The sequence below is a fragment of the Spodoptera frugiperda genome, chromosome 13 (genome assembly GCF_023101765.2).
Source record: "Spodoptera frugiperda isolate SF20-4 chromosome 13, AGI-APGP_CSIRO_Sfru_2.0, whole genome shotgun sequence".
Lineage (NCBI taxonomy): Eukaryota > Metazoa > Arthropoda > Insecta > Lepidoptera > Noctuidae > Spodoptera > Spodoptera frugiperda.
The window spans coordinates 8,627,820-8,655,661 of NC_064224.1; the positions used below are offsets into that span (position 1 = coordinate 8,627,820).

The 27,842-nt window shown below is 35.9% G+C and overlaps 1 protein-coding gene across 2 annotated transcripts; it reads left to right on the forward strand.

Moving 5' to 3' along the window:
• On the forward strand, positions 1–27,821 carry LOC118270238 (facilitated trehalose transporter Tret1-2 homolog). Of its 2 annotated transcripts, none has more exons than XM_035585693.2 (7): positions 1–314; positions 13,576–13,688; positions 15,874–16,083; positions 23,605–23,802; positions 24,209–24,404; positions 25,380–25,506; positions 25,723–27,821. In XM_035585693.2, exons 2-7 carry the CDS (start codon positions 13,601–13,603, stop codon positions 26,410–26,412), a joined length of 1,509 nt encoding a protein of 502 aa, XP_035441586.1. In that variant the 5' UTR covers positions 1–314; positions 13,576–13,600; the 3' UTR covers positions 26,413–27,821. The 2 variants fall into 2 exon arrangements, with proteins under 2 accessions (XP_035441586.1, XP_035441587.1); XM_035585694.2 differs by lacking the exon at positions 1–314 and adding an exon at positions 13,212–13,345.
• Positions 27,822–27,842: the final 21 nt, after the last annotated feature.

Below are 27,842 nucleotides of genomic sequence, written 5' to 3' on the forward strand. Positions count from 1 at the left end.
AAAAGGTACAAAATCCTAGTTCTTCACAGTAAAAATAAAACAACGAGTGTTAGAAAAAAACGTTGCATAATTCCAATACGTTTAAATATTAATCTGTGGTTACGCACAAACAACGTCGGTAGTTTTTTTTTAATTCGGCCAGTGCTCCAAAATCGTGCGGACGCTGCGCGCGCTGGCTGTCCGACGGTGTCCCGCGCCAACTCGCGTTATATAATTAAAAAAAAAAAGAAAAGCGCGGTTTGTCTTTAGCTTTTAGTGTTTAGTGATTTTATTTTGTGAATTATTGATTTCATCTGACGAATTGTTTTAATTTGGTGAGTATTTTAATTTACTAATGTTTCTTTGTGTAATTTAAAATCGACTAAGTCCCAAAAATTTGTTTTTTATACTTAATTTTTTTTTTGTTTTCTTTGCTTCTCATAATGTTCCTAATAGTATACTTCAATTCCTAAAAATCCGTCCACTGACCAAATATTGACATGTTTTCATGAAAAATTAATTGTTAGGTTATTAGTTTTGATTTTTAAAAGATGTTACATTGATTAATGGAAGATGGCTTAGCCATAGTATGTAAATATTTTAACGTTAAAATTGTATTGACAAATACATTCGCTAATGTTTAACTCATTTGTGTCTTGACAGGCAATATATTATTCGTCTTTCTATATGTTATAAAATCTACTGGTTTTTTTTTTTTGTAAACACAGTCACCAAATATTTTATTCTCGTTTAGATAACATGTTATGGTACAAATACCTACCTAATTAAAATGTTTATCTATGAAATCTATAACATGACGAATTTATGTAGGTAAGTAGGTAGGTGCAAATAGAAAACACCAAGTAATTGTCATAAGCAGAAATATTAAGTTTAATAAATCAGACCAGGCTTTGCTTTTCATTTTTCTATGTTCTAATAAAACGTCGCAATGCGGTAATAGAAATTTCGAAGCGTCACGTGATATAGAAAAGTTTTGCTAATTATGTTTTATGACATAAGCTGGACTTACCGCCGTACTCAGAATCATTTAACCTGGTTACCAGTCCTTAGCAATTGTTTTTGATATAAAATTGTTACTAAGGAATAGTTTAAGTAATCATTAAATGTCTCTGAGTGCGGCTGTTAGATAGGTATCATCTCGCCTTTTCATTCTCAGGGAGTAAGCAGACTGACTTATAATCTATAATTTTTTTGTGCCAGTGTTGATTGGTTTAAGTTTAATTACTTAAAAGTTTTGGAATATAGACTCAAAATTACAATGAATGTAGGCTGTAGCAGCCTTTTTCCTATTTGTAAATGATAAACCAAATTCTTACAAACTTGGAATTAAACAGACTGCTCTTAAATATTCAATTCTTCGATCAATCGATCTTGAAAAGTGAGTTTTCCAATATGTATAAGAGTTTTTCAGAATTGGTCCGTTATTTTTAGAGCAGATTGCAATAGTCGACTGGTCACAAGTGCGACTGCCGCTCAAGGGGTCTGGGGTTCGATTCCCGGGTCGGGCAATTATTTACTGTTTTTCGAAAATTTCTCAGTGGTAGCACGGAGTCTGGAATTGTGCCTAGTAGATAGCAATAGGCTCACCCTCTATTACATGGGACTTATAACACAAATAGTGAAAAGTGGATGTCATGTACATTGTATAGCGGCATTACGTGATGTTCACCTTTACCTACCCCTTCGGGGATAAAAGGCGTGACGTTGCATTTTATTTTGATTAGTATACACCAGCGGCAGCGTAAAAAATCGATTTTCTTTATTTTCTTACTTCCTTTTTTTCCGATGCAAATAAATAGACAATGTAATATTTCATCTTTATTTGTATGTTATTTCCTTTCATTAGCTAACTACTATGTATGTCATTATATGGCGGTACATACCACCTTACGTGAGCTGAACTGTAAATACTACAGATGGAAGAGCTTTTTGTTTAAATAACAATATTATTACATAACTACGAACGGAGCAAAACAGTTATTTTAACTGTGATAATATGTTCATTAAGTTATCGCACGTTCAAAGTGCAGTGTGCTGTTATTACAATACTGATACACCTACCAAAGTATAGGTTTTTTTATACTATTGACAGTCAAAACGTCACGCATTTTAATCCTAAAATCGGAGCACAATAATTGTATTATAACATCCACCTTTCATGATTTTTTTTTACCAATATTAGCATACTATGTCAAACTTTTATTTCAAAGTCAATCATTTATTTCAATTAATCCTAAATTAAGCACTTGAAACGTCAAATCGACAAGATTAACACAAAATTAACAAGGGATCACTTGAAATTACATAACTTAGGTTTGGAGGATTGAGGGTGCTTTTCCACCAGAGATGTGCTATGTAGCTATGCTACGAAGATCTATTAGCTAAGCTGTGAAACTATGTGACCGTTTCCACCGATACTAAGCTATGTAGCGTGAGAAACTGCGCAGCTCGAGTATGCCATGTATCGATAGTAGGGATGCCATCCATAGCACGCATCTTTCCATATAAAAAACATAGCTTAGCTAAGTCCGTTTCCACCAGTGTTAAGCTAAGTGTACCAATGAATATGATTGGTGGAAACCAAACGCATCCATAGCAACGTAGCATAGCACATCTCTGGTGAATAAGCCACCTCGCAAGTATAGGAAGTTGATATAAGTCTTCTGCACATTAAATTTAACAAACGCACTTCTTTCCTGAGACCTGATTCCTTCATCAACAAACTCAACAATTGCAATTGCAATCTCTAAACGAGGCAGTAATTGAAATTATAAAACAATTTATAACTTATATTGTCAATACATGGATTAGCTGTATAAAATATAATGTGTTATCATGCTTTTCAAAAGGATTACGTTAGATAAGTGCCCATATAATACGGTAGCGACTGTCGGATTATATACCTCGGATCATGTGATGATATATCGACTAAGATATTGATATATATATATACTAAGTTTTGCCAGTGACTTTGCCCAGATAAAATTGGCCTATGTACTTCGGCTTAGTAATAACTATATTTATGCAACAAGATTAGTTGAGTAGGTGGATAAAACTTACCTAGCGGGTTTACCGGGGCTCCGGCTCGAAAAGCAAGAGTAGGAACGGGGTGGTTTTTAGTCAGTAAGAGCCTGACACTCCCTCTCGCCTCGCCCAAGGCGGGAGAAGTAATTGGATGATTTTCCCCACACAAAAAAAAATGTGGATAAAACTGGAGGTAACAAACAACCTAAATATTGTGGTAGGATTACATAGCTAAACTCGTTTACATGAACTACTATATGTTAATAAAGATTATAATATAACCGATATATTTGCTCAATTTCATCTCCATCATTGCGTAACAAACAGACAACCAAACACATCAACTAACTATTATAATATAAGTAAATAAACCACGTATTACTTCCCACTTGTATTATCGAAGCTATTAAGATAACTTTTAGTGTTTAACGCTTGATATTTAAGGAATATTTTAGCCCTTTGGTTGTACCTAATCATACGTTATAATAAGTGTCTAAAAAAGCGTCTTCAGATCTTATTGGAGACTGTATCGTGTTTATTCCAAACGAGTACCTAATCTCATTTCCCGGGTCAGGCATAGTACTTATTTATACAAATAAAGAGTGTTTTCAAGTTGCAAAGGCAGGAGACTTGCTGGTATAGACTATATTTTATCCCTCGATCACACGAGTAAAGTAAAGGAAGCTAGGAATTTTGTTCTATTCTGTATGTTGATAATAGATTAAATAATAGGCATACTAGATACTAGAGACATTTATCTATTTCATATATCATTTATCAGACGGAATCCAACTGGATGGATTCCAATGCTTGACAAAGTTGATATGATATCTTTATCTTTTGGGTCACATTTTAATATTTTGAACACATTTTTCCAGAAAACTGAAACGGACAATGATAACTTGAAATGACCCTGTTGTATAAGATGATGCGACGCTGCTAGTGTAAGCTGATAGATAAAGATTAATCTTTAAAAAACTTAGTATTCAAATTAAAATTAGGTATTTTACTTAAAGCAAGCAAGCAGAGTATATTTTGTCCCCTATAGTTTTTGATGAAAATCATCCAATGAATTCTTCCGCCTTGGGTGAGGCGAGTGGGAGTGTCAGACTCATAGACAGTTACTGACTAAAAACCACCCTGTTCCTTCTCCTGCTTTGAGCCGGAGCGCCGGTAACCCTTTATTTCGTCCGTAGCTACGGTATATTTTGCCCTTCTGATGGTAAACGCTCACCGTAGCCTCCCTAAGAATACCTGCAATACTAGAGACTAGAGGTATCATGTGTGTGTTGTGAACCATATAGGAAACTGCATAATAGCATTATCGTTGTCAGGAAGGAGGGCTGCTTGGAAATGAAGTAGTCGGAGAATGAATTTAAGACCTTTCGTGTAGTAGATAGAATTAAGCTTTACTTTTTTTTAAGTTGTCTCATTCTTGGATTTTCTCCTGTGTAGTGGGTGCGTATACAAACATACAAGTTCACATAATACACATGACACTCAGATTCGAAACAACGATTTGTGATCACACTAAGAGTTGCTCCGTGCGGGAATCGAACACGCTACACGTTGCACGAAAGCCAATTGCCCACCCACCGCACTAACCGTGCAGTCAAACAGTTACAATCTAGACATTTTCATTTTACGATTATGTGTTTTGGCAAAAGGGCAGCATGAATAATCAACGTTTATTTAGTTACAAACAAAATCTAGAATAGGTGTCAGATAAATTGTAGGCGATACGGTCATCCTTGGGCCGTTAGCCTGGTTTGCGGTGTAATATTATAATGTGGAAGCTGATTTCATTAATTAATTATTTATACACTGCATAACACTACATAGGTCATATCCAATGCAATGTTTAGATAGAGTGGCTTTTTAAATAATATAATTAAAGTGGTTGAGTGTAAATAAGCATTGACAATTTTGTTAATCCCCAAATTGTGTTGTTAGTCACAAAACTCAAGAACGGCTGGATTAATTAAGATAGTATGCTATTCATAATTTTAGAACCAAATCGATTGGGTCAGTTCTCCGTTTAATACGACTCGATTACCGGATCCGTTTGTCTATTGCGGATGATTGTCATATGATTGGATGACCAACACACTCGTATAAACGCTATCGCTACGAGGCAAATAGCATACATTCGAGTATTTCTGCCGTACTCAGAGTAAATAAACTATTCCTTAGTAACGATTTTGTATCGAAAAACATTGCTAAGGACTGTGTTAAGTAATAATCATTAAATGACTCTGAGTACGGCACTTAGTCTTTAACTATCGATCCCATTCATTGAATTTGAATTCTATTCCCCTGTAATTAAATCTGTAATAATATCTGTATCAAACATCGATATTCGTTCAGCTATACCGGTGTGATTGAGAAACAAACATATATTCATAACCTTGACAAACTTTCACTGTGTAATAGTAATTTATGTTACAATACAATTACTCAATGTATCTATCTAGCTGAAACTATAATATTTCACAGTAAGAATGTTAAAATAAGCAAATAACCAGTATCAGTGAGGGCTATCATTCAAATCAATGCTGATAACGTGTTTTATAAGAGATAAGGGTGCGACATAAAAATTAACGTAGATATCTTATAATAAATCTGTGTTATCTACGCACGTTACCGATAAAATAATTTGTATTACAAAATTGTGATGCTACGTAACTAGTGGAGACAGCAGCAGGTCAAGCTACTCGGTTTTTCTTTATTAGGTTTACTGCTTTCTTCTTTTGTTTTAAAGTCCAAAATTGAATGAACATTGTAGTTTTAGTATACATAATTAGCTACCTACCTATAATATGCTGCTAGAAGATTTTTATTTAGTCCATGGGCGGCACTGATCGCTTACCATCAGGTGACTCGTCTGCTCGTTTACCACCAATACCATAATAACATATTAATTGATTTTTTATTTATTAATACAGATATCTAATCAAGTATTTAATGACACTAAGAATTGAACGCAACTCCCAAGCACCTAGTGGATTCTATATTATGTAATTTATAATAAGCGCCCTCTACGCAACATTTTATCTGTCCCTGAAACTTCTGACAGGAAATGTCAGTAAGTTGTTTTTGTGAGACATGTTGTTATCTTTTAATAATCTGTCATGGACTGTGTGGTCTTTCAGGTATAAAAAGATTATGTATTTTGTATTATCAACGGTGTATATTATCAGATCTCGAGTATATCAAGAGTTATCGACGCTTAGAAGTAAGCTATCCACTCCGGCCCTATCTAAATCGTTTGACAGATTTAAATCACCACCTAAATGTGTTTGTGTTTCAATAGCTATCTATCAATTCGCAGTTATATAGCCCTGAGCTGGAATTATGCCAAGTATCTTGCCCCTTATACAATTTCGTTTTCTTATAGTTATGATAATATTTTCTCCGGTAATACGTACTTAGCGTACCTAGTAATAGTTAAAGTGTCATTTGCATGTGGATCAGGTACAGTATAAAACCTCCAATCTCTAGCTAAACTTGAATATTTATACTAACAGGTCGAGTCTGACATCACAATAACTTATAAAAAAAAAAACGAAACTAAATAGCTAATAGTCTAAACAATATGATCTACTCATATTTTTGCCCTATAAAGATTCACTTTTTAGTGTCAATAATTGTAGCCCTACCCTAAAGATTCCAAGGTTAAACCACTTACTGCAAGCTTCTTTCATTCGATACGCCATTCCGATAACAAATGATAGTTTTATCAGATGAATTGCCTGATAAGCTAAGGTACCTGGCGCCGAAACCCCTTTATGATTATTATAACCGTAAGTCAACAATGATTTCTGCAATCTTTTAAGCCTTTCCCACTTTGATTAGGATTATTAATAAGTGTCATTATGGGATTCTGAACTTGACTTGTTAACTGCCATCAATGCACAAAAATATCTACTATATTTTTTTGTGGTCGGTAAATGAGCAGACGGATCACTTGATGGTAAGCAATTGCCGTCGTCCATGGACATTTGAAACACCAGAGGCGTTACAAGTGCGTTACCGGCCTTTTGGGGGTTAGGAATTTAAGGATTGTTGGGGAATCGGGGAGATTGGAAATTGGGCCTCCGGTAACTTCACTCACACAATGCAAGCGTTGTTTCATGTCGGTTTTCTGTGAGGCCGTGGTATTACTCCGGTCGAGCCGGCCCATTCGTGCCGAAGCATGGCTCTCCCACACTTAAACTTTTATTACAATGTCATCTCGATATCAATCTGAAATCGATTGTTGACATTTTTGTATAGTTTCTATCAAAAATTAAGATCGATTCAGAGATTTTGGATTGAGATCATTTTTTGCCTGCTCGGCTCCTATTGATCGTAGCGTGATATTTTATGGCCTATACATAAAAATAATTATTCAATTCGGACCAGTATTTTCGGAGATTAGCGCGTTCAAACAAAAAACTCTTCAACCACTTCGTATAGATTACACTATACGAGCTTCTCCTTTTACAAAACTGCGTAATATCGAATGATTAAACTACCTATTTAGTATTTGTATCAGTAAAACTTATGTTGTAGTGGTTTCAACATTATTCTCCAATGTGTATCATATGGGCACGTGTTTGATAATTTTGATATTGAATCCATTTAGTAATGTTTACGATAATGGTTACTCGTATTTTAGTTAGTCAGCAAGGGACTGGAATCATGGGTGACGTGAGCGGGTGAATGAAAGGACATCGGGCGTTTTTTACCCGATTTTTTAAAAGTCGCGAACATAAACCAAAATATTTTTAAATGATAGTGTTTGCAATCATATTTAATATTGTGTAGTTATTTTGATTCACAATAATGGGAAAATGGAAATAATTAGTAAAATGAAAATGATATTTTAAGTTGACTATTTTTCCTAATTACTAAACGACCGCTCAGTAAGTTAAAATATCACTCCGTGGTATTTTTATAAACCCAATCAGACTAAATCCGTCAAGTTGATGTGCATGTTTCGTTCTCACTCTCGCCCATAGTCTTAAAACTGGTATTATGTTGCGCTCGCGCAGGTAGCTAGCTTATCTTACTACATCGCAGTCCTTCGTCATCATCATCGCAGTCCTTCGCCAAAAGTTAAGAGAAAAATATGTTGTTTTAATTATTTTTGATTCCCTTTTTCCTCTTCAATTATTGCCCAAAAACATTTATAAATATTTTTTAAATGTCCAATTTCTCCTTATTGCCACGACCCACAGATATGGGAACTATACCATTGTGAACTAGATTTAATTGCCTATCCACCGAACCTAATTTTATTTTTGTTCGCCGTAGGTAAGTGTCCCATACAAAAATGCCCGATGTTCTTTAATGTGAAAAAATACTGATGAAAACATTGGAATAACTATTTGTGTGTATCATACAAATGAGTTATTTCGTGGGTGAATTATTAAACTTGCAACAAACAGTTGTCCTGTTGCAATAGTCAAACCTACGCCGTCTTTGTTTTTCCTAATTAAACTCGTGGGATAAGTAGAAAATATAGCTTAGAATAATAATTCTATAATAATAACTAAAGTTTAAATAAAATAGCCAACTCTTATTACTCCAACAAAAAAATAATTATTAAAATCAGCCCAGTATTTCCGGAGATTAAGACGTTCAAACAAACAAACAAACTAGTACCTAATAGTATAAGATTTGTAGATTATTTGAAGGTGATAGATACCTTTATATATTTTAGTCTGAATACATTTACAGTGTATAAAGCAGCACTTCAGATATTAGATGCCCACTCCTAATTCAATAGTATCGATATGAATTGTTACTCGTTAATTACTAGTGGTTCCGATAATAATTCTTAACTAGGTAGCTTATCTTTCGAAGTAAGGTAATATAATATCGCGCCTATCATTACGCAAAGGAGTGTTAACAGTAAAACGTTATTAGTCACTTTATAATTAACGGCTTATTACAAAATGCTTAACACTGTAAAGAACTCACAGCAAACCGACGTGAAACAACGCTTGCGTTGTGTGAGTGAGGTTACCGGAGGCCCAATTACTCCCCTTCCTAATCTTCCCAATCCCCGATTCCCCAACAACCCTTAAATTCCTTTCCAACGCACTTGTGACGCTTCTGGTGTTTCAGATGTCCATGGGCGACGGCGATTGCTTTCCATCAGGTGATACGTCTGCTCGTTTATCGGCTTATACAATAAAAAAAACTTTGCAACCGGCTTCGGTTCGAAGCAGGAAAAAGTCCAGGGTAGCTTTTAGTCAGTAACAGTCTCACCTAAGGCAGGAGAAGGATGATTATTCCTCTTAAAAAAAGTTTTTCTCTACCATGTTTAACAGTCGTCATGACAAGTACACGACCAACAAACTATGCCAAAAGAATTTCTTATTTTTTCTGTGTCTATTATTAGCAAAGTAGATAACTACAATGTGGGTAGTTACATAACTAGTACACCTACCTAACTACCTACCCACATATAGAGAATGCTAGAATAAGAATCTTGTTCATAAGAACGATCTTCCATTGTATAACTTGGCTCCAACAAATAGGTTAACAGCATAAGTGGTATAAGTGACAATTTCCTTTCGAAATGGGACATTATTTAATAAAGATGCTTTGTATGTTCGTCTAAATACAATAGTCGTTGTTACTGAGATTGAAGAATATAAAAGATAAATGGTATAATGGTATCACGCTTATTAATTAAAACTTATAGCTTCACTAGAGGACTGACCGGCAGACAGACGTTATTAATATTATTATATTTGCTTTGACGTTCAAAAGTGCCTTCCTGGTCTAATTGAAATAAATAATTTTGACTTTGACTTTGACTTTGGCTTTGACTTAGAAGGTTAGTGGCCATGTCCTCCGAAGCTACCGAGCGGGTTTACCGGGGCTCCGGCCCGAAAAGCGGGAATAGGAATAGGGTGGTTGTTAGTCAGTAAGAGTCTAACACTGTCCTCTCGCCTCACCCAAGGCGGGAGAAGTCAATAAAGGATTCCCCCACGTTCAGGGTTATTAGTGCATTGTCCGTTTGTGACTCAAATATTTGCAGTTGTCTCGGTGTCTGTCCGTCTTGTTAGCGATGACCATACTCACTACACAGGAAATACTCAAGTGTTCTCAACACAGACTTATTCTTGTAGTGTAGTAAATACTGTATTGTTGGTATAAGCGGGTTTAGTAAAGAGTAAGACACATTTTTAGAGTATTTTTCACATTCAAATTAATTTGATGTTAGTCGCAATCGATAGAAATTCATATGTAAGACCAGCTGATCAAACCAAGGAAGGACCTTGTACTTGTATCTTTATTGAACATTGTATCAACTCATGCAATATTCATGTCGTGGTGGCCCGCACCGCCCGGAGGTTTGAAACCTACCATCGGCAAGTTCCAATGTGACTTGTTCCGAGTCATATGCACTTTCTAAGATTATTTAGATACCACTGACTATCGATGAAGGAAACGCGAGGAAACCTGGGCTTATAATTTTCTAATTATAAGTTTGAAATCGCCAACCCGCATTCAACCCGCATTCAAATCTTCCCCATGTGATAAGAGGCCTTTGACTAGTAGTGGCCATTTATAGGCTGATAATGATGATGAAATGATATATCGACTCAAATATTTTAGGTTAAACGTAGAAAACGAAGAATCAAGTCACTTTTGATTCGGTATACATAAAAAAAATGTTCTAACACATTTGTTTGACCAGCCAACAACCTTGGACTTGTATATTTAATGAGTAAACAAAACAGTTCAGGATTTGTAATGATGAGCATGACTGGTAGTTACCTCGTTCGCTCCATTGAACTTCGTTAACGCATAAACGCAATACAATGCGTTTGATTTGACCCCTGTTACAATGCAGCTGTTTACCGGCTCAGTTCCTATAGTGGAATGTTCTTGAAGGACAATTTGTTCATTTATGGGTTCCCGATCCGAGGTAGAGGAGTTCGGTTATTTGTTTGGAAGCTACTTAGGCCAATATAGATGATGACGAGGTATGAAAATTAAAAATCTATTTAGTCCGTCAGTTAGGTAATAAAAAAATGTTAGACACGTATTTTTTTATTTTGTCGTATAAGATAACAATACTTAGATAAAACGAATCAAAGTTTAGGAGTAGGAGCAAAAACGTCACGTATAAAATGTACCTAGCAGTGACTTTACGCGATTTTTCAAATTGATATATCTTCTAAAGTATTTGTTTCCGCAAGAAAATTAAAAATACATTTCTAATATTTTAAATTAATCTACAAGACGGACATTAAAATAAAAATTTGTCATCTACCCTATTAACTACTTATAATTTTGACTTACAATTAGCTAATGATAGGCTGGCTATTAATAACAGCTAGATAATAAATTAAACAGAATATACACGCTTCTAGTTAACATTCAAATCTCATAGCTTTGATAATAATTAGTTTCTTAAGTAAATATTCACATTACAATTAGCTAGTTTCTGTGGCTTCACCCGTGTTTCCGTGGGATTAAAAGTGACCTGTGTTATTTCAGATCATAAACTACATAATAATATAAGTTGGATATGATCGATAGACTGAACAACAAAACGTCTCATTCTTATCCTGGGGGCTTACTCTTGAATCCAATTCTGATCGATCGACATTGATATTGTGAAATTTCGTACTCTTGAGTTGCAAACCTGCGCCCATTGCATCCGTATTGCATGGATATTGAATGAACTAAATGGTATTGAGTTTGGCTTTATATTCCGTACTCTGAATGTTATACTAACAGTTACCATTCGGGTTGTATAGTTTTGACATGAAATAATTATAAGATTGAAATTGCATTGACATTGAGATTCACTTCAAGAGTAAGCGCAACGAACTATTACTTGATTACTTAAATCTTGAAACTTTCAGTGAAAATAAGACCAATACAGTTTTGTATTCATTTTTAAACTGGCTATAAATCACTATTAGCTGTACTCAGAGTCGTTTAATGGTTATTTAACCCAGTCCTTAGCAATTATTTTCGGAACAAAATCGTTACTAAGGAATAGTATAGAATAGTAAGTTCAGTATAAAGATGATTTGTATTTAACAGAAGTAACTCGCGACCAGTTATTTGTCGAACAAATTAGCACAATTAAGCCTATATTAGCACGAGCCACTGCGGTCAACTCAAGGGCAAGACGTATGTATTCGCTAACTCTACAGATAATCTTAATTAATAACCAATGTAACTTGTAATGTTAATTTTAACCTAAATCTAAAGAAAATGTTAATTTTTGATCATAAACTTTGTTTGTTTACCTGTTTCATGTACATTGTAAGTGACTGGTATTAGAAAATTATTAATATTTTTGTTCATTGAGGCCTCATTTTCGTAAACAAGGTAATTTGCATTTATATAGAAATAGAAATAAACGTGTTTTAGCATTTTTATTATCTAACGAACGTGCTTAATACATGTTTCTTATTATAACCTAAAAAATATGAGTCTGATTCTTTTTATTACATTAGATAATGTCAAACTAAATGGATATTCACTTTTGTACCCTGTCAAAGTCAAAGTCAAAGCATTTATTTCAATTAAGCCTAAATTAGGCACTTTTGAAACGTCAAATTGATTTGTCCGTCAGTCTGTCCGTCAGTGAAGCTAGGTGCTCATTTCAAAGTGTAGCTTCGAATGGAGAAGAACGAGCAAGAAACTCCATCGTCACTCTTATTAAAAAAAATGATTTTTACAATATGTCTACAGTCTTAAATAGGTATTTATAACCTATACACCAGATGCTATCATAGACTCAGTAGTAAATAACTATTTAGAAATTCTTTATAAACTTGGTTCTAATCAAAACAAGAAATGTACATACTACATAATATACATTCCCACTCGTGACTAAAGCAGGCACCATTACATAAGCTAGATACAAAGTGCCGACTTTATTGATAAAATAATTATTATTGTTTACTTTATATTAATGAATTTATTACCTCTTGATTTAATGATTCCTGCTAAACTATTCTGTTATTGTCAATTCGAAACATTCGAAGTGTATTTGCGGTCCGCCATGTCATTAGTTAGAGAGAATAATCTCGACTAATGACGGGTGAAGAGTGCGATCGAGCTCACTTCGACAGTTTCGAATTGATGATTACAGAATATGCTAGCTGTTTGTAAATAAAGTAGGTATATAACTGTTCTTTGGATAGATATCTTGGGATGTACAGACGTGTGTGAATTACTTAGTAACTATTTACTAGAAATTTTACTATTACCGTTCATTGCGGGATAAATTAAGATTTACTTTCGAAAATTCGCGACCGTATTTTGGATTTGTAAAAGCCTTTTGACTAACACGGTAAGCGATACACAGATATTATGCTTTGTAGTCAAGTTTTTCAAGAATTGCGTGAGTGACGTTACCCGAGGCCCGATAGTCAATCTTCCCAATTCCCGATTTTCCAACAACCTTTAAATTCCTATAACCCCAAGAGTTATTGCAGACCTCAATTCAATTGGGAGATGAGTTAGTAAAAAGATGTTTACTAATTTAAATCTGAAAGTAACCGAGGTAATCTTTTGTTTCAGAATGCGAGCCCTATAACTGATCAAGATGGATAAACCTACTATGCATATGTTGGATGTTCAGGAGAAGGGGGGACAGACTAGAAAAGTTAATCAATATATAGCTGCTGTTGCAGGTGAGATTTTTGTTACATCTTCTTTGATAAGGGCAGGAATCGAAGCTGTCACACCTCGTTCTCGATAGACACTTATTGGGTTCCCTCTATCTGGCAGAATTTTAATGCTCCGAAATTTGTTTGGCATAACACACTTGGCAGAATCTTCTTTAAACGAATATACATATGGCATAAAAATCATTTAATATAATTATTGTTTTGTCGAATGTTTATATGTCCGAATTTACAAAGGCATACTTTTAACATGGTAGAATTTTATTTCGCATAATTACGTTTGGCAAAGCTTAATTTTGCATAATTTTGTTTCACATAAGGTTTATTTAGAGCGACGATTGTTTGGCATAATTTCACTTGGCATATTAAGAAGATGGTAGAATAAAAGTTAGTAAAGTGACAGAACCGAATCGCTGCAAAACCGACTGCACGTAGTCTTGTTTGTCCTACCCCTAGAGTGCAATTTAAAATCGCGTAGGCGCGGAGGGGCGAGGCGGCCCGCGGGCTATGAGCGAGCCGCCGCAGCTGAGGCTGGCCGGCGAAGCCGGCCAACAAGCCGAAGTTGCGGTGGTGAGCGAAAGCCGTCTGCGACGATTAGCGCGCGTGGGGCCGCCGGAGCCCCGCAGCGCCGGAGCCGTGACAGAAACCATGCTTGCTTGCATGCTGTTTGCTTGCTGCATGCTTGCTTGCATGCTGCTTGCTTGCTTGCTTGCATGCTTGCATGCATGCTTGCTTCCAAACCTGCTTGCTTGCATGCATGCTGCTGCATGCTTGCTTGCATGCTGCTTGCTTGCTTGCTTGTTTGCATGCTTGCTTGCATGCTGCATGCTTGCTTGCTTGCTTGCATGCTGCATGCTTGTTTGCTTGCTTGCATGCTGCATGCTTGCTTGTATGCTGCATGCTTGCGTGATAGATGAGTCTTTCAATTATTATGGATATTAAAAGTATGCCAAAAGACGATTCTAACTGTAAACATTCTGAGATATGATGGTTCTACTTTTTAATTATTATGGTTATGAAATTTATGCCAAAAGACGATTCTGACAGTGAACATTCTGCAATATGATGGTTCTACCTTTCAATTATTATGCGTATCAATTTATGCCAAAAGATGATTCTGACTTACAAAATTATGCGTTTTTAATGTATTACAAATGATGGTATACCAAATGATTTTCTGCGAAATGAAGTTTCTGCCATGCGTTGTTATGCAAAATAAAATTATGACCAAAAAAATCTACTAATAAAGGTAGACCCACACTTATCCGCAATAGACGGTACTTTAATCCGAAATCGAGGTTTTCATTGATTTACGGGGATGCTCGACTGATTTCGAACCTTATTGGAGTTCTTAGTATGAGTGTTTAGCTTAGTGAACTCATGTTTTATCCAACTCAGTAATAGGCTCATAAGTTACTCATACATCATTTGCTACTACTAATATTTTTTTAACTGACTCAAAAAACTCCAGACTATTACTTCACTGTGATATTCGTAACTAAGGAGCCAATGTAACGTACTTATAACTATAAGTACGGCTTTCCTATTCCTAATTCAAGAGTTAGTCATTAAATCAGTTTAACATCGGAATACTAAACAAGCAATGTCGATCATAGATCATTAGTAGTAGTCATAAACGAAAATAAACGTTACATTGACGAGTCTATTAATATAGTATTGGCTACGGATGAAGTACTTACATTTTAGGTCGGTAGCTCTTGGCTCCGCACAGAGGCGCCACTGGTAAACGGAATAAGTATATTAGATGAGATGATGTTTTTGAAGAGTCCCTGTGTTTAAAAGATGGCTTAAAAACTCTAGATTAATAACAGTCACCTTTTCATATGAGCAGTCTGCCCATTACATACTTGGGAAGTGCAAATACTGGCACGATGAAAGAATAGGTTCATGATTTTAATCATGCTAAACCTATACCCAATAATATGCAGCGCAATTGAATTTGAGTATGAAGCCCTTCGTTCATCCGGAGCTGCGGATAAGGTAACAGGTTACCGGGGCTCCGGCTCAAAGCAGGAGAAGAAACAACGGTAGTTTTTAGTCAATAAGAGTCTGACACTAAGGTGAGAGAAGTCATTAGATGATTCTCCCCACAAAAAAAGCCTTCGTTCATCAATCACCTTTGAAAATAACAATATGACCATATTTTTTACAAACCTTTCCTTGTCCACAGCTGCAATAGCCGCGGTCGCTGGAGGAACAATCCTGGCATGGACATCACCAGCCCTTCCACAGCTGGAACCGTTCAAAAACGTCACTATAGTTAATGGCACGGCCTCGAACTCCACTGCAAATGTAACGGGCCCAGTCTTGCCAGCGAACTATTCAGGCTACGTCAACTCCTTGGGTCAACCTGCTGACTTCCTCTTGGATACCACGCAAAGTAAGTGGGATAAGATAGTGTGTGATATTCTTATATGGAACTAGCAAACCCGGCGAACTCCGTTTCGCCACCAATGATTTTCCCTGATAACCTGCTTCTCCTTTTATTTTTTTCCTGATAAATGATGATAAGGCTTATTTTATAAATGAGGAGAGGTCCTATCAGTAAATAATAACAACGCAAGGAAATAGACCCACTAAACGACTTTTTGAAGAAAGTTTTCGTTTAAATTACGGCTCAATTTCGCATCTCCTTCGTTCCATTTGATCATGCTTATTAACCAAACATTTTCCTCGATCCCAAAATAAATGCGTAAAATCTTCCATCCTTACTAAAGCTGCCATGAGTGCATAAATATGCTAAGTAGCACTTACAATATTGCAGGTTTATTTTCGTGGCTAAGACGGGAATAAATCGATCTATACTATATTTCTACACTGCACTTTTAGTTATTTAATTTGCATGAATTATTTCATCCGGAGCTGCGGACTACCTAGCGGGTTTACCGGGGCTCCGGCTCGACAAGCAGGCGTAGGAACGGGATGGATTTTAGTCAGTAAGAGTCTGACACTCCCTCTCGCCTCGCCCTGGCGAGAGAAGTCACTAGATGATTTCCCCCCCTTAAAAAAATCTATACTATACTGGGACCTATAGTTATACCTATACTGGAAAACCAATATTTCCTGTTTTGTAGTTAAAGTCTAACTATTTGCAACATCACTGGAACTTCCACCTGTGGATAAGTCATTGGCTACGTAAGTGTGGTCATCTTCATCATAGGAATTAACGTCATTACTCTTAATTAGTCACTTCAGTGGTGAAGAAAGTGCATCATCTGTATGTAGCTTTTCTTATGGATCATCTAAAGTGTCCAGAGGTTTTTTTTTGTATAATAACTATCGTGACACATAGTTGATTAATTGAAAATACCGATTTACTCACTTAGGTTAATAACTTTTACGCCATGGCTGCTCAAGAATTGGTAGATGACTCCTGTATAGAGTTTTCCAAAACATTTATTTTTAACTGAGGAATTTCTTTCGTTTGCTCCAAATTAAACTTTTGGTCTCAAAAGCGGAGATGCACGTATTCAATGTAACACCAACTTTTCACCGTGTTATGTTACAAGACCCATGTAATTAACAGTGCTGGAATAAGGGCCACTGGTACCCCGGGCGAAAATATTGTGGCGCCCACTTGAGAATTTGTCGCCCTGGGCCATCGCCCCATCACGCCCCCCCCCCTAACGCCGGCACGGATGTAATAGATGGGTTTGTTACTTTATTGATCAACGTCAGATTTTAAATGCAATCATAAAGGAAGAAATAAAACATTATACGATAAATGAGTGATACACTTTTAAAAATGCATCAAATAACGTATCTTTATTCTATTTAAATACTCCACTTGAAACAAATCTCATCGGCAGTCGGGTAGACGGCGTGGGCAGGCCCCCACTTCACACGGTCACCCGCTAACCTTGGGAAGGTCACGGGCTCGTTGGCTTGTGGGCGGTGTAGCTGTGCTCATTGTGGACTCAGAGAGAGGAAATACAAAGGGAATGTTTGAATGAAAACTGATAATATAGGGAGATTTTATCATTAGAACTTAAAACGGGATGTAGTTTCCGATATTTCGTGAGTTCATCCGTGATCATGGCGCTTGCAACATTGCCGAAATATCGGAAACTCACAATGACTAATAAACATGGTAAATATCCCGTTTTAAGTTCTAATGATATTACTAGTGACCAAGTCATTTTGAAAACTTATAAGGAGATTTTATTTGAAATTGCTATGTTGAGTACTTAGTGGAATGTGGGTGGCAACGACATGATGATGGCATAGTATGGATGGCATTTGAGAAAATTGGATTGCAATAGTGCTGATGACGGAGTGCGAAATTTAATTAAAAAATCTATTTAGTCCGTCAGTAAGGTAATGAAAAAATATTTGACACGTATTTTTTATTTTGTCTTATATGATAGCAATACTGATATAAAATGAATCAAAGTTTAGGAGTGAGAGCAAATACGTCATTTCTACGTATAAGACGTACCTAAAAGTGACGTCACGCGGTATTTCAAATCGAGATATCTTTAAAAACATTTCTTTCCATAAAAAAATAAAAAATACGTGTCTGATATTTTAAAATAATCTACGAGACGGACATTAATATAAAAATGTGCCATTCTACCCTATTGTATGAAACTGAAATTTAATTATTCGAGTAGGTGGATATTTTAACCGACTTACAAAACAGGAGAAAGTTTCTCATTTCGACCTTATACATGCTTCGTTCGTTCGCTTATTGCACTGAGTACGATTCCGGATTGCGTGCTATACTAAGAATTTCGGGAATCCCAAACTCCTCATGGTATTTGTACTTTGTAACCACTTAACGAGATAAACAAAATTACCTTGTTTTATAAGTACATTATGGGTTTTCAATAATTACAATTTTAGCTGAATTCTGACATTTATTCATTTAAATTAGGCATTCAGATATTTATGTATATAGCTATTAAAGTATTTATTTCAATAACAGGAAAATTACACTTTTGGTTACGTTATATTTATGGTTATACCGTTTTCCTCACATTGGGTAGGTAGGTATTTACATATTTTATGTGTCAAACATTTAATTTGGGATTTACCTTGTATGACGGTGTTGCAAGTCATTGAATACTAAAATACTGCAGTTGTATACGTATGCATTTGTGAATGCATCACGAACTTTATACTCTTTACAAAAACTACTTCAATGTGGAATTCTTTCCTGTTGTTAAGCTGGCAAATAATATATACTTACACTTACTTATATATGTATGTTTATATTTAATTCTTAATCAGTATACATATAATTTCTATAACTTTGTAAGTATTATTGTATAAACAATGTAGTAATCATGATCAGAGAGCCTACTACAGCGTGCTGATTGGCCTGCTCCAATGAACCAACCAATCTGAGGGCGTTACGTTTCGATCTCATTAAACATAAAACAAACTCGTACTAAGCTCTCAGAAACCAGTTGTTTCCAGTAATCATTTTAAAAACGAGTTATATTTACAAAATCGCGACTGCAAACTGCCGACAGCGGTGGGCGTTTGGCACGCCATCTGTGATCTATTTTAATGCTAAACAAACGCACACACCCACCATTAAAACAAGTTTTATGGGATCACTGAGAAGTTTCTCACATTATCTACATTTTATTTCACATCTTCCTTCCTGTTGTTTCATCCGATTCCCGTAAAATATCATTACGGCTTTGTTCTTTGGAGAGGTAGGCAGAGGTATGTTATAGTATACATATAAAGATATTTTTTTCAATCAGCTGTATACTGGACACAATTACAGATTTAGTCTTACAAAATCTAAAAAACTCAATAAAATAATTTCGATCTATCAAGTAACCATCTCCCAAGACCATGTTTCGACGCGAATGGGCCGGCTCGACCGGAGTTATACGAACCACGGCTTCACAGAAAACCGACGTGAAACAACGCTTGCGTTGTGTTTCGTTGTGTGAGTGAGATCCCCATATTTCCAATCCCCGATTCTCCAACAACCCTAAATTCCTAACCCCCAAAAGGCAGACAACGCACTTGTAACGCCTATAGTGTTTCGGGTGTCCATGGACGACGGCGATAGCTTACCATCAGGTGATCCGTCTGCTCGACATATACTATAAAAAAGCAATTACTTTTCTGATCTGTTGGGGTAACATCATATTGTTATGTCATTTGCACACTGTCAACTCATGTACTAGACCAAAATATCTTATTCACGAGTAATTACGTCAGACGCAGTTTGGAAGTCAATGGCACTGACAAAAGAAATATACTATTTTTGCACGGAGACAGCATGCTATTTGTCAAAATGTAGAACTGCGTACATAGGTAATGTTTCAAGAGAAGCATAAAGTATCTTGTTATGACGTCATACGTGTTTTCTCGGGGGAATATTCAATATGCAGATGCTTATACGAACACAAGCAAAAAAGCCGTAATTTTACGTGGTTCTAAAATAACTACGTACCTACGTGATTAATCTACTCTCCATACATTTAATCTTGTAATTAATAAATACATCATACCTCTAAGTTACTACTTTACTGCGGACTACCTAGCGGGTTTGAGTAGAGTCTGACACTCCTCTCGACTCGCCCAAGGCGAGAGAAGTCATTCGATGATTTTCGTAATATTTTTTCGTGATATTTTCCACCCTCAGAAAAAAGTATTGCAAAGTAAATCCACTCTAAAGTAATCTTTGTTGTCATCCGGAACTGCGGACTATCTGGCGGGTTTACCGGGGCTCCGGCTCGAAAAGCAGAAGTAGAAACGGGGTGGTTTTTAGTCAGTAAGAGTCTGACACTCCCTTTCGCTTCGTCCAAGGTGGGAGAAGTAATTGGATGATTTCCGCCTCAAAAAAAAAAACTCTAAAGTAATCTGAATCTAGAACTAAAGACTAACTAGATACTTGATACGCATTAAGTAGTAGTCCTATTTGTGGTCATTGCAAATGTTTATCGATTTTACATTTTTCTTTTCTCTCTTCAAAATATCCGGTATTCGAAACATCGTTAATTTAAACGCGGAAAGAAAAATATTTACGATGAAAACATTTTTCTTGGCACACGACTGTGTGACGTAGACGTCACGCGACCGATTCACAAGACACGCCCCCGTGCTAAACTGTTTTACTAACAAACAATAGACTAACCGTAATCTATTGTAATCTTATCTCATTAACCAAGCTACTGTTTACTTGTGAAATAGTCTCGAATTCTTCGGTAATTTTCTTTAAGCCGCTTATGGTTAAATGGTTGGCATTATGTCTACGTTTTGGCGGATAAAAGAGCGTATTATTATGTGATACTGTTTTGTTATTTGAGCAAAATTATATGTCAGAACGAGTTTTTTTAAGGGAGGAAAATCATTCAATGACTTCACCCGCCTTGAGCGAGGCGAGAGGGAATGTCAGACTCTTACTGACTAAAAACCATCCCGTTCCTACTCTTATCCTTCGAGCCGGAGCCCCGGTAAACCCACTAGGTAGTCCGCAGAGAGAAACTAGGAGTGCGATGTATTTTGCCGAATGAGTTACATTCGGTAAAATACGTCACGAGCACGAAATATTTTACGCCGGTTTTCTGTGTTATTTTCAAATGACATAACATCTAAACTTGCAACTAGTTGGCACACTTTACAACAGACCTAGTATTAGTACAAACAATAAATTTTATCTTCCCACATTATTCGTTCAAGAGAACTTTTCATGTGGGCGTGTGATGCAGTTTGTAGTAGATTTAATGTAACGAAACACATTCAAGAATGTATACAGTGCATTCTTACTTTACTTTCAACAGTATTTAAATAGAATACTATGTCAATGTCAAATAGGTCATTGGAAACCAAAGAATATAACTATTTAAAGTCGGTCAGTATTAGAGTGCTTTTCCATCACAGATGTGTTATGTAGCTGTGCTACGAAGATGTAATAGCTAAGTTGTGAAACTATGTGACCGTTTCCACTGATACTAAGTATGTAGCTATGCAAGGAAGATGCGGAGCTCGAGTATGGGATGTATCGACAGTAAGAAAGACACTCATAGCATGCATCTTTCCATATAAAAACATACTTTGACTGAGCCCGTTTCCACCAGTGTATTGAATGATGTGTAATATCGAACATGATTGATGGAAGCCAAACGCATCCACAGCAACGTAAAATAGCACATATTCGTTGGAAAGGCACTCTAACTCTTACTTTTTAAACACATACATATACATAAAATATACCACTGAAATGAGGATAAATATCTACCAACGACCATATATATATATATACTGTACATTTGGCTAATGCTGTAAACAAGGATACAACACAAATACGTATGCAATATTTTCGGATTGGAAAACCCGATTGTCGATACCAATTGAGCTTTGTTATATATCATGTAGGTTTATGCATATTTTTAAATATACACACGGGAATACCTAATTATGGCTCAAAATACATAATAATGCTTAACAGTTGTTATTATTATTTCGTTAATATGGTTTAATATCACTACATAGTATAAAACAAAGTCGCTTTCTCTGTCCCTATGTCCCTTTGTATGCTTAAGTCTTTAAAACTACACAACGGATTTTGATACGGTTTTTTTAATAGATAGAGTGATTCAAGAGGAAGATTTATATGTATATCATACATAATATATCACCATTGCACCCATGCGAAGCTGGGGCGGGTCGCTAGTAATTTATAATTATTAAAAAAATCTAATAATAAGAACTTAGGTACCTATTACATGTACATAAACCATTTAATGACTTACGATAATGTTATCAGTTCAAAGTTTTTAATTTTTTAATATTTTGTCCAATCCGGGTATCAAACCAGTGAACTCCCAAACTCAAACGTGACGTGTAGGTTAGTAACCCTGTTGATGGACGCGTGTAACAAATATATTTATTCATCTCGCGATAAAGGGCATTTGCCTGACGTTATCTGGCAAGCCCCCAGGTTGCGTAATCCAACGCTGTTGTAAGCCAGTGGTCTCATCGCTAGCGATTAGCGATAAGCGGTTTGAGTTAAAAAATAGAATTTAAAATCAAAGTCAAATCATTTGTCGCAATTAAACTATAAATGGATAGATGCAGGTCGGTAGGTTCTTGTTCCAAAGTGTAGCTGCGAATGGAAATTAAATCTCTAATCATTATATCTATAAGCATTAATATTTATATGCATGATGACAAATGACTAATTACTGAACTGATGAAACGTTTATGTCTATTTTGTTATGTTTGTAGTTTTAAACATTAAAACTGCATCGCTGTATTAGCATTTGATTGACAGGATAAACGTAACCCGCATCTAAAGGCAGATTTCCTAAAATTAAGCTCTAGTAATCAAGTCACCTCTCCTCGCCTACAGTGAGACCACCGCCTAACATACGATACACCAGACTCCACCTACATATAGCAACTGTATGAATGTACGTATACACATACGATAATACGTCACTCGGTGGCTAATTTAGTAGTTAGTGTGTTGTGTAGCTTATCTTGTTGCTAGGAATTTGCGTATCATGTTTATATTTTGACTGGTTAGAATAACTGTTGTATTATAATAAATCTCGTGGTGGCCCGGAGGGTTTAAGATGCCTGTGAATCATGCATGAGAGTGCTTGTTGTTCTGGTTCGGCTTATCAACGGCAAGTAGGTACAAATGTTACTTTTTCCGAATGATATGTACTTTCAAAGATTATTTAGACACCGCTGACAAACGGTGATGGAAAACATAGTTAGGAAACCTAGGCTTATAAGTTCGTTCCCGCATTGAGCAAGTGTGGCCAGCAGTGGCCGGCTGATAGGCTGATGATGTGAAAACTAGTTTAAATATTGAACCTAATCATCATCGTGGAACCGTTTCCATCAGCTATAGCACAAGCCTCTCCAATAGCCATCTACCCAACTAGATATTAGATATTAATTCCAAATTATTTCTTTCCAGGTTCCTTAGTATCATCAATCCTTGCCATTGGAGCAGCTATCAGCGCTCTTCCAGTGGGTGTGTTAGCCAACAAAGTGGGCAGAAGACCGACAGTGCTGATCCTCTCCATACCATTCCTTCTGAACTGGCTGCTCACTATCTTCGCCAATGGAGCTAGTATGCTCATCGCTGCGAGGTTCTTCGCTGGATTGGCTACTGGTAAGAAATACGAAGAGAGAGGCTCTTAGATCTTAGTAGAACAGTTTTTGTGAGTGTAAAATGAAATTCTCTGTTTGTTCCTCAACTCAGAAACTGTTTTTAACAGTATATCATGCTTCAACTGAATGGTGATTTTTAGATATTCTTTATATCACTCTAGATGCCAACGTAATTGGCTTTTCGCATGAAATTCAGTATTTCATCTCAAAAGTTCTTTAGAAAATCACAAGACCTGATCAATCATGCTTAATTTCTTAACCAGAATATCCATTAAACTCTTGTTCTTTTAGAAGACAAAGTTTACTCACATCCACATCTTCAAGTCTTACCTTTTCTTACCTATTCCTTACTTTCCTACCAACTTTTTTATTACCATCTTCTCTAACGAGAACTATTTGATTCCCAGGTGGTGCTTGCGTGGCGGCTCCGATGTACATCGGTGAGATAGCAGAGACTTCCATCCGAGGGTCTTTGGGTGCCTTCTTCCAGCTGTTCCTGACTGTCGGCATCCTGTTTACCTTCGTGGTCGGTGGCTGGACTCATTGGAGGACGCTCTCCATCATCTCTGCTGTCTTCCCCGTCCTATTGGTTGCTGTATTCTGGTGAGTCTCTTTTAAAAACTCTTCATTGGTGTTACTGTTGGCAAGTGCGACTACTAAGCACGTATTGTGTAAAGTATTGTTAGGGTCTTTACAGTTTTCAATATTTTCTCTGTAGAGTCATTGATGGAAAGAGGGATTCTGTTCACCTTTACCTACCCCTTTCTGGTAATAGACGTGATGATTTTAAACAACATCAAAAATTTTGTCTAAAGCTTTGTCCAATTCCAAAATAGATAGCCACATTAACAATAATTATACTAAACTACATTTAAAGTACAAATATAGACTTGAAAAACAAATATTAATAATACATACAATGTATAGAACAAACAGACAAACAACAATTATGATAATGTTTATGTTAATATGGTGACAGAGTTCACTTGCATTGTCGATGCTGAGAATAACTTAAAACTGCATTGACCCGTGGTACAATGTCAGGAAAATATAATATAATTGGGTTATTCCAATGTTAAAATTGTATCTAAACTGGAATAATAAACAATGGGATGGAAACGTTTTGAAAGCTAGATCATATAAATATATACATGAATAATTTTAACACGTATATCGCCACCAATCGCTTAGCGGATGATTTGCCTTCAACAATTTTCTTTCGGCTGTTAATGCTTTAATATCCTACAAATATTTCATTACAAGGTATCCATAAGTTAATAATAATTATAACTGGTGGAAAAAGAGTCTCCAATTGTTTCCGAGATATGGCAATATGCACATATGGCAATATGCACATATCGATACCTAATGTTCATGAATAGAGCAATTATTACCATGTAAACTGTATTACTAGCAGAAACTACTCTGTTCTCACACGTTGAAGGCATAAGCCTTGATCATCTCGCAATTGATGAATTCAAGAGTTGGACAATAAATTATTTAAATTTTAGGCTAAAAAGACAAAACAAAAATTGTTAAGCACTTATACCGCTATAACCAAGATGTTCCCATTTGCAGGTGGATGCCAGAAACTCCTCAGTACCTTCTTGGCAAGAACAGGCGACGTGATGCGGAGAAGTCTCTCCGTTGGCTGCGCGGACCTGATGCGGACCTTACTGCTGAACTGGAGGAAATGCAAAAAGATGTAAGAGTTTTTATAAAACTTATAAAACTTGTCCAACGGACTGATTGGCTTTAGTTATACATTTTTCTTTTCAATTATTTAACTTCTCATATTTCTTTACATTGATATGTCCTTAATTTTTTGGATATAAGTAACAATAGAAATCTATCGTACATTCATATTAATTTCTCAGTTTTATTTTGTAACCTACTAAATATAACCATTTTATCTTTGCAGGTGGACGATGCATCTCGTCAACGAGCTGGGGCACTAAGCATGTTAACAACCAAGGGACCTCGCATGGCGCTCATCTGTGGGCTCGGCCTCATGTTCTTCCAGCAGTTCAGCGGCATCAACGCCGTCATCTTCTACACGAACAACATCTTCCAGTCTGCTGGCTCCAACATCCCTCCCGTCATCGCCACCATCATCGTAGGAGTCGTCCAGACCATTGCTACTTACCTCTCTTCTGTCTTCGTCGACAAAGCTGGTCGTAGGATCCTGCTCCTCCAAAGTACGAGCATCATGGGTCTTTGCCTCGTCATCCTTGGCATCTACTTCAAGATGCAGAAAGATGGCTACAACGTCGCTGCCTTCGGTTGGATCCCTCTCGTCTGCCTCATCCTGTTCATCGTGTCCTTCTCCATGGGCTTCGGTCCCATCCCGTGGATGATGATGGCTGAGCTCTTCCCTGTGGAGTACCGTGGAACTGCCACTGGTATCACGGTCATTACCAACTGGATGCTGGTCTTCGTGGTCACGCTCTGCTTCCCCATCATGCAGGTAGCCATCGGCATCTACAGCTGCTTCTGGTTCTTCGCTGGTTTCATGGTCCTTGGTACCATATTCGTATTCTTCCTCATCCCCGAGACCAAAGGTAAGACTATATCCCAAATCCAAGCCATTTTGGCCGGTAAGAACTATTAAAATAAGGTTTACTTTAGTTCAACAACCAAATATGTATATACTATGTCCAATCTATCTTGCCTTATCCAAAGTTTGGTTCTTAAGAGTGAGTAGGATAGAAATATGTACAAATAGTAAAGAGTGAGAGAGATAGAATTTGGTAAGCACTTTAGTAGGGCCAAGATATTTTGTACGAACTTTAGTGAGGAAAATGGTGTAAGAGAGTGATTGGAAATCTGCCTTAATACAAAGCAATAAGGGTGATTTTTGTAGTACATTTGTAAACTGCTATGTCAATTGAGTAGTATATTTAAACATATATGTGATACTATGAATGAGTAATTAAATAATGTTTACTACAGAGGAAATATGTAAATTTTGATAATATTTGTGTAGATAATACAGTAAGTTAGATATGAAACATGACATTTGTAACAAAAATTAATAATGCTAATTATTTATTGTGAGATATATTAATGGTGTCAATGTAGCTCCACCGATTTTTATGTTTCAATTTTTATTTTATTTTATGAATTATAAATTATAGTAGTTTAGGGACACAGCAATATAATTGTGATGAACAAATATTTGAACAATGCTTTTAGTTATAATATAAAAAAAATATTAAATTATCATGTTAATTCTTTTATTTCATGTTGGCAATATTTATGTTTTTATTATTATTGTTTTAGCTTTTTAATGTTATAAACTTTTAGCTGGCCTAATAGTTTATTATTGGACATTTTAATATTTTTGTTCTATAAATTAATTTATATTTATAAATAAGGATAGGACAATTAAGTGCCGTCTAAGTGCCAAATATATTTAAAATTAAATATTACATAGTAACTAACTGAACGTTTATTGAACAAAAACTATTAATATGTAAGCGATATAATATTGAAATGGATATGTTAGGAAATAATGAAAACTGCCAAGAAATAATGCTTTTTATTTTAATACCTAAATACAAAGAAAACACATAAATTGCATAAATCAATTAAACATTTTACCTGCTCAGAATATAATAAAAAAATCACAACAAATTAGTGAGAGGGTAAGCCCTATATACAATGTATATTTACCTTACCCTAAGGTAAGTTACATATACATAAATAGGGGTAAGGTAAATATACACTATGACTACTATCATCACCATCATAGGAGCCTGGTTGTCCTATACTTAATATAATCTTTGGAACCAGCAATATAGGGTAAACCCTAATTCTAATATTATTGTACGGTAATGTGTATATAAACAAAATGAGGGTAAAACCCGCTCCTAAAGAAATTGTAATATTGTTAGGTACTTAGGTAATGTGCCAAAATGCCGGCTGTAAGGTTTTTATACCGTGATTGTTGTTGTATGATAATGTTGTATGTTTATATTAATTATAATTTAGAACAATAAATAAATAGTAAGCTGTTTATTCTTGTGTATTTATTTCTAC